The following is a 6,874-nucleotide window of genomic DNA, read 5'->3' as shown; positions in this document are numbered from 1 at the left end:
TTTCACAGTAAAACATTTTGACTTAATTTATTCCATGTAGCTAAATGGCTGTCTTGGATATATACATGGCACAAGGGATAAAAGCCAAATATAGCCAGGGGATAGTCATAACTAATTCACAAAAAAACATTGAACCTAAGATATATCCATTCCCTCACATATTCTGCCATTGGAAGCAAAACATTCCACGAGCAGCAAGGTCGAATGTTAAGGCAACAAAAGCTATGATATGTAATTCAATGCAGTCCTCAACATCGTTGCATAATCCTGAAATAATGGACTTAGCCAGGGTGGAGATTTGTTTACTAAAATTATCAAAAACAGGTGCGTGCTCCTTTGCTCATTACCTGGATATAGCTTCAAGAAATTCAAAACAAACCAAAGATCGCTTTGTTTACACTAATGAAGGACTATGTTCCATACCTAGATGACTATTTTATCCAAATCGCACTACCAGCAGTAAAATTTTGTCTGTGATTGTTCCTAGAACAAGCTAATTTGTGCTTACACTATGTATGGACAAGATCTGCATATATTAACTAATAAAGCCAAATTCGATATAAATGAAAAACAAATCAGACAAGAGATTTACCCCAGCGATTCCAGAGCATCATGCAAGTGCAACAGCTACATCTAAATGAGATCTTATTAGCAGATGCACTCAATTGCAAAATTGGCACAATCACAAGTAAGAAATGACATTGCTTGCCCTGAATAGCTAAAGAGAAGGCAACAGTTTTGCAGCAGAACAAAAGGGGGATAATAAAACCGCAGCCTGGAAGCAATATCACTTGTAAAGCATAAAACAGTCAAAACAAAACTTGAATGATCAGCATTATGGCAATGAAATGCCTACCTCATCTTTCTCCTGAAATTATATTGGTGATAGGAGACGGTATAGTCTCAAAAGAGCTGTGAGAACAGAAAACAATCACTCATAATGATAGCAAACTTAGACTCTCAAATCACATACGTTAAACATGGTGGTTTATGAAAGCATCTACCTCTTCATAATCCAGATATATTTCTACACAATTCTCTAATATGGACGGCCTGGACTCCTGGATGACCTCCTGCGACCATGTTTGGCAGGAGAACGAGATCTGCTCCTTTCATGTTCTCGATATCTATCCCTACTCCCTTCTCTTCCATTACTTGAGCTAATGTTCTTCCTATCTGACCCTCTTCCCACCTCTCTGCTTCCTCTACCATTCCTTCCATTATATCTATCACGTTCACGATATCGGTCCCTCTCCCTGTCATAATCCCGGTGACGAGGCCTGTCCCTATCAGATGAGCCACTTCTTCTGCGTTTACCCTCATGTTCTTTATCCTGCAGCTTCCTTCGTTCTTCAGCTTCTCTCTCCCTAGCCAGTCTTTCTTCTTCTTTTGCCTTCTCCTTGGCTTCCTACAAATAACAAGAAAATCAAAGCGTACATTATCACCATGTGTAACTTTTTAGAGAATACTCTCCAGATGAAAAGTATGATTTGCAATATATTACCTTATACTCAACAAGAAAGTCCCGAACCATGCCATAGCCTACGTGTTGCTTTCCAGTAACATGTGACTGAGTTCTCTCTGCAGCATCATTTGCGACTAGAAAAGAACCACATATTTCACATAGTGCCATTTTTTTCTCTTGTGCAGCCATCAATAATTTATCCTGTGGTTGCTGAGTTAAGGCAGTCTTCTCAATGTGCAGCAATTCCACCTTCAAATCATAGTGATCAATGTAAATCACACATATTCTTAGATAGGAATACTAACGAAATAAATTAAAAACGTAAAAAAGGGGACATCATCACTTGGTGAACAAACTAAAAACCTTTCTCATAAGTGCCTCAGCTTCATCCACCTTCCCCTCTTCACCAAGAGACTCAACTTGTTCCAGCAGGTTCTTTATCTTCTCTTCCAGAACAGACAACTGCTCCGCCTTTTCAGCAGAAATTGGTGGAGGAGGCTGGACTTCAACATCTTGTGCAAGGCGTTCACGGCCACGCCTCACTCTCCGGTCTAAATCAGAAACCTGAGACGTGACAAAAGGTGTTGGTGGAGGCTCAGATTAAGCAATCACAATAATTCAGATATTGAACTTCATAGTAATGATGAAAACTTGCCAGCCTTTCACAGTATTGAGCGAGATCAGCTTCAAACTTCGGAACAAATGGATCATGTCTAGGAGACATCTCAAAGCTACATGAAAAAAGAAAATCATAAGTGATTTCAGCTATATGCCTTTAGTTGGGAATTTATTTCTCCTCCTCATTGTCCTTGCTGTAATTTCTACCACCCTTTTCTATTTAGAACCATTTGTAACAAACCTCATTACCCTATCACTCAAGCAGTCATGCATAATGGTCACCGTGACAGTGATTTCAGTTACCGTTCTCAATTACTTTCGATGACTACATGACAATATGTTGCTAAAATCTCTAGTCTATAACCATAGTTACAAAACAAAAGGGAACTAAAACAGTAAATGCAAAGCTTTAGTGCAATTACTTAGAAAATAAATGTTTGATGCTCAAAAAAGGGTTAGTAGGCTTCACTTCAGGCATTTTTAGAAGGAAACCGATACAAATGAAATGAATGTGAGACTAGATCCATTGAAGTATATAAAAGTAACCAAAAAGATAGACAGCAAGTCTAGAGAGCACAAAATATAGTATGCATGCAGCCTAGGTCAAAAACCAATCAAAAAAGTATTCAGGATCAGTGAAGACCTAATACCTTTCCTTTAACTTCGGGTCATGAATTTTCTGGCATGCCCCTGATGCAAAAAAACAGAACATACACCATCCGTAAGGAATATTACAAGTGCCCAATAACACAGTTTTTACAGTATAGAACTCCACTAGCACCAATCATTGAGTCTAGCCTAAAGGAATATCAAGTTAAGAAACAATATCATATAAGAGCTTCAGGAAGAAAAGAATATATTACCTAAGTCGCTCCGAGTGTTGACAAACAAATCATGAGGACAGAACCGGACCATGTAGCAACCACACACTTCCTTATCATCCCACTTGATTTCCCGGTGCCCTTTTCTCTCTTCTTCAGTCAAATTACGTGCTACAGGAGCACCAAGAAGCGTGCTTTCAGTAATAGCCAGACCAACGAGATACTAATTAAAAACTGCAATAACGAAGAACCAGTGTGCCACTTTTCTAAACGCAATTTAGCATATGTTTAGGCTTCCCAGAGATCAATCAGTTTTAAGAAAAGGGTGTAAATTAGAGATAGATTAGAAACAACGACATTCAACAAGTTCAGCTGTCTACACTGAAAACGTAAACGGGGAGGCTTTGACCGAAATCTGATTAACCATAAGCCCCAAAACCTTTCAATTCTAAATTTAGAGTTCGCACTCAAATTGCAATCTGGTTGGCGAAATCTGATAGCCATAAGCCCCAAAACCTTTCAATCTGATAACCGAGCCACAAGCTCAAATTGCAAAAATAAGCTTAACACAGCTAAATTCGATAAACAATTCGAACGAACACGAAAACCCAAAAAAATATTAAAAATTAGGGCTTTAGAGCCAATAGCTAACCTGAGCCCATGAGTTCATCAAGCAAAGCCCTCTGAGCATCCATCTTTCAAAAATTGGATGCGCTCAAACGGAAAGTGATAGTCGATAGTACCGATTCGAAGTTTTGTGATAATTGCGATGAGAAACCCTAGGGCTTGGCAGGGGAGATTTATGAGGTTGTACGTGACAAATGAATTTGTGGTAAGCTGGAAATTAGGGTTTTCTTGAAATTATTCTAAAGGGATTGGTCATTGGTGCATTCGGATGAATATCAATTTTAATTATAGTACAATATTTATTATTCGGAATACCTAAATTTGTATTCTAAAATATTTTATTTCAAAGTTATTAGTTTCATTATAACAAAATCATTAACTTTTAGTAATTAGTAAATGATTGCATACGAATAATGGCGGAGCTAAGAGCATCCACAATGGCGGAGAGCGAACCAGCTAGCTCGTTCAAAGTTATTAGTTTCATTATAACAAAATCATTAACTTTTAGTAATTAGTAAATAATTGCATACGTATAATGGCGGAGCTAAACGTTTTTACGTTGAGAGTTCAAGTAGATATTTATATTTAAGTGTAGGGATAAATACTCGCTTATATATTTATGATAATGTTAGGTCATCCATAATGGGGCGCCTTAAGGCGCGTCCTAAAGCCCGCCCTATGCACCGCCACGTCAGCATGTTATCCTCCTGCCATTTCACCTGCAGTGGGGCCCCCTAAGGCGCGCCCTAAGCATTTTCTTCTATTTGAATATTTAAATAACTACAAAAATTGGGGAAAACCTTCATTTCATTTACAAAATGAATACATTACAATACAGATTATAAAAAAAATATGCAAACTCAGCGACGACGGTTACTGGCCCACACTGGAAGTATTCATCGCGTGACTGCAACGTCTGGACAATGCTGAGAAAAAGGTAACGAGGCATTCTAAACCGACGGCGGAAAACAGTCGGGCCCCACCGTGGTTGCTTGGCAAAATAGTCTACAAATAGACGTTCGCGAGCTGCGGCGTGATCGCGTCGGACAGACTTCCGACGTCGAATAGGCTTGGGGATCTGCTCTGCCTCCGCCGCCTCCTCGCGTTGAATTATGGCTAAGCATTCCGCCATTGCGTCGTGCATGGTTGCATTTAAGGCTCGAGTCAAGGTCGGACTATTGTCCTCTGAGGAACTCCGGTCGTCGTGGTTCATTTTGGCTTGTGAGATTTGGAGAGATGTGAGAGATGAGAGAACTGATGCGATAAATGTTTGTATGAAAAATGGAATAACAATCGAGGTATAAATAGATAAATTTCGAATTGCATCGTCCGCGGACTAAGCGTCGGGCGCGGACGACGCATCGTCCGTCATCCGCGGAGCCACAGTGGCGGGCCGTCCCATTGTGGATAGCCTTAGGGATGTTAATTTGGTCAATCGAATTAATTTTCAGCTAACCATAACAAATTGTCAGATTATTTGAATATTAGGCATTTGGGTTATTGAGTAATTTTTTCAGATTATAAAATTTTAATCTTAATAGTAAACTTTTGAATTTTAGATAAATCTATCAGCTAACTTTAAATAAATGCACATATAAAATAGAATTATTTCATTTTAAGTGTAACTCTACATTTTTATTTTATACAAGCCGTTATCATTTTTAATAAATATATAATTATAAAATGGTGAGTGTAATTTTCAAATAATGGAGTACATTTGAGAAAATTTATTTGACTAACTTTTAAAAGTAAAAAAAATTAATGAACTTATAAATTAAATAATTCTCAAATTATCTCAGTCGAGGCTTATTCTATTGAGTTACATATTATTCGGATTTAAGGTCATTCGAGTTGCGGTTCTTTTCCAGTTATATATTTTTAAATATAACTCTGTTGGATTGTCATACTATTTGAGTGGAATTGACATTCCTAAATAGGGTTAAGCATGCCGCTGCAATCCCTAATTATGATTAAACATGCTTTTTTTTGGAGCTAATGGTAGTAACATGATGCATCATTCTTTTTCTTTTAGGTTTCATTTGTTTTACAAAATTATTCTGATTCTTGAAATTTTTAAATTTTGCATTTGTTTCAGTGATGGAAGAAAAGTAGTGCTAAATTCAAATCTCTTAATATTCACGTGCAACTTTAATATTTTGGAATTAAAATTAAGCAATTTTTATAAATTTTATTTCTAAATTTTGATTATAAAGTAAAAGTAAATTTAGTTTGTACGGCATTTATCTCCTTTCAATACATTTTAATTATGCTAGTTATTTATAAAATTATGAAGTTAGCTCAAAATCCGATATGCCTCTCATTTTCTCGAAATTGGACGATAAAGCACAAATTTTCAAAATTTTGCAATTCGCCAACAATAAATTTTATGGCAAATGCAATGTTAAGTTGGGGCAAACGCACATTAATGTGATGACATAATAATTAAACGGTGCTATTTTGAGCCTAATATGCTAATAAATGTGCTAAATTGTACTCATTCGTCTCTTTTTTCAGTATACACGATTCTCTGGAGTCTGGTCATCACCTTTTCATTCACTTAATTTCAATATCCTCAAATATGCTAAGACAGGACAACTGAATTTTTTTTCAAAGTTTTGTTATTTTATTATTCCAATTTTAATATACTCACGTGGATTGACGTATAAACTAAAGAACTATTAGTTAGAAACAATTAAGACAATGCTAAAATTGTTAATGCACGGACCAAAAGTTCAAAACTCATAGATTCGAATCTTTACAGCGCTGACTTTAGAATTTCGAGTCTTTAGAGCATTCGCAATGGCGCCCGTCCCGGCAGACGTCCGATCGGCGTGCCGGACGTCCGCCATTAGGCGAGAGAGGCACGGATACGGATGTCCGCTGCGGATATCGGAGTTCCGCGGCGTTCCCGAGACGTCCGCCATTGCGTTGACACGACGGACGTCCGCACGGAAGTCTCAATTTTTTATTTTTTTAAAAAACTCTATATATGTTATGGAGATTTTAAGGAGTTTCGGACATTGTAAATCAGTCCTTCGACTATCAGAAATTATATTTCCGGATGAATTTTCTACACAACAACTTTAATGGAAATAAAAAATATCCAAGAGGCTCTGCCCCTTGGACTCCGGTACTCGGGGGCGCTGCCCCCGAACCCCTGCCTAATCATAATGAATTCAAACAAGCGTGCACTCCGCACTTCCAAACTTATATGATGTCTCATTATGACAATATTGATCAATCAAGTTAATCCAATTACACTAAAATAACCAACAATATATACAGCTCGTTGAATTATGTATTTTTGTTTTAACTATGTATTTTTTTAGAAATTATGTATGTT

General features: G+C 37.3%; 1 protein-coding gene across 6 annotated transcripts; it reads right to left on the bottom strand.

The window, feature by feature from the left end:
- Window positions 1-3,783, bottom strand: LOC121809968 (luc7-like protein 3). 6 transcript variants are annotated; one of them, XR_006052339.1, is made up of 9 exons: window positions 3,557-3,783; window positions 2,947-3,075; window positions 2,734-2,773; window positions 2,121-2,196; window positions 1,829-2,029; window positions 1,505-1,714; window positions 1,005-1,408; window positions 857-912; window positions 1-775 (listed from the first exon to the last, which is right to left on the bottom strand). XR_006052339.1 is itself a non-coding variant. In XM_042210831.1 (8 exons), exons 1-7 carry the CDS (start codon window positions 3,597-3,599, stop codon window positions 1,040-1,042), a joined length of 1,068 nt encoding a protein of 355 aa, XP_042066765.1. In that variant the 5' UTR covers window positions 3,600-3,783; the 3' UTR covers window positions 1-912; window positions 1,005-1,039. The 6 variants fall into 6 exon arrangements, 2 of the variants coding, with proteins under 2 accessions (XP_042066765.1, XP_042066764.1); XR_006052341.1 differs by having other exon boundaries at window positions 1-347; XR_006052338.1 differs by having other exon boundaries at window positions 857-1,408.
- Window positions 3,784-6,874: the final 3,091 nt, after the last annotated feature.

The sequence above is a fragment of the Salvia splendens genome, chromosome 6 (genome assembly GCF_004379255.2).
Source record: "Salvia splendens isolate huo1 chromosome 6, SspV2, whole genome shotgun sequence".
NCBI lineage: Eukaryota > Viridiplantae > Streptophyta > Magnoliopsida > Lamiales > Lamiaceae > Salvia > Salvia splendens.
Note: the sequence above shows the minus strand (reverse complement) of the source record. Positions and strands in the feature narration are given on the sequence as shown.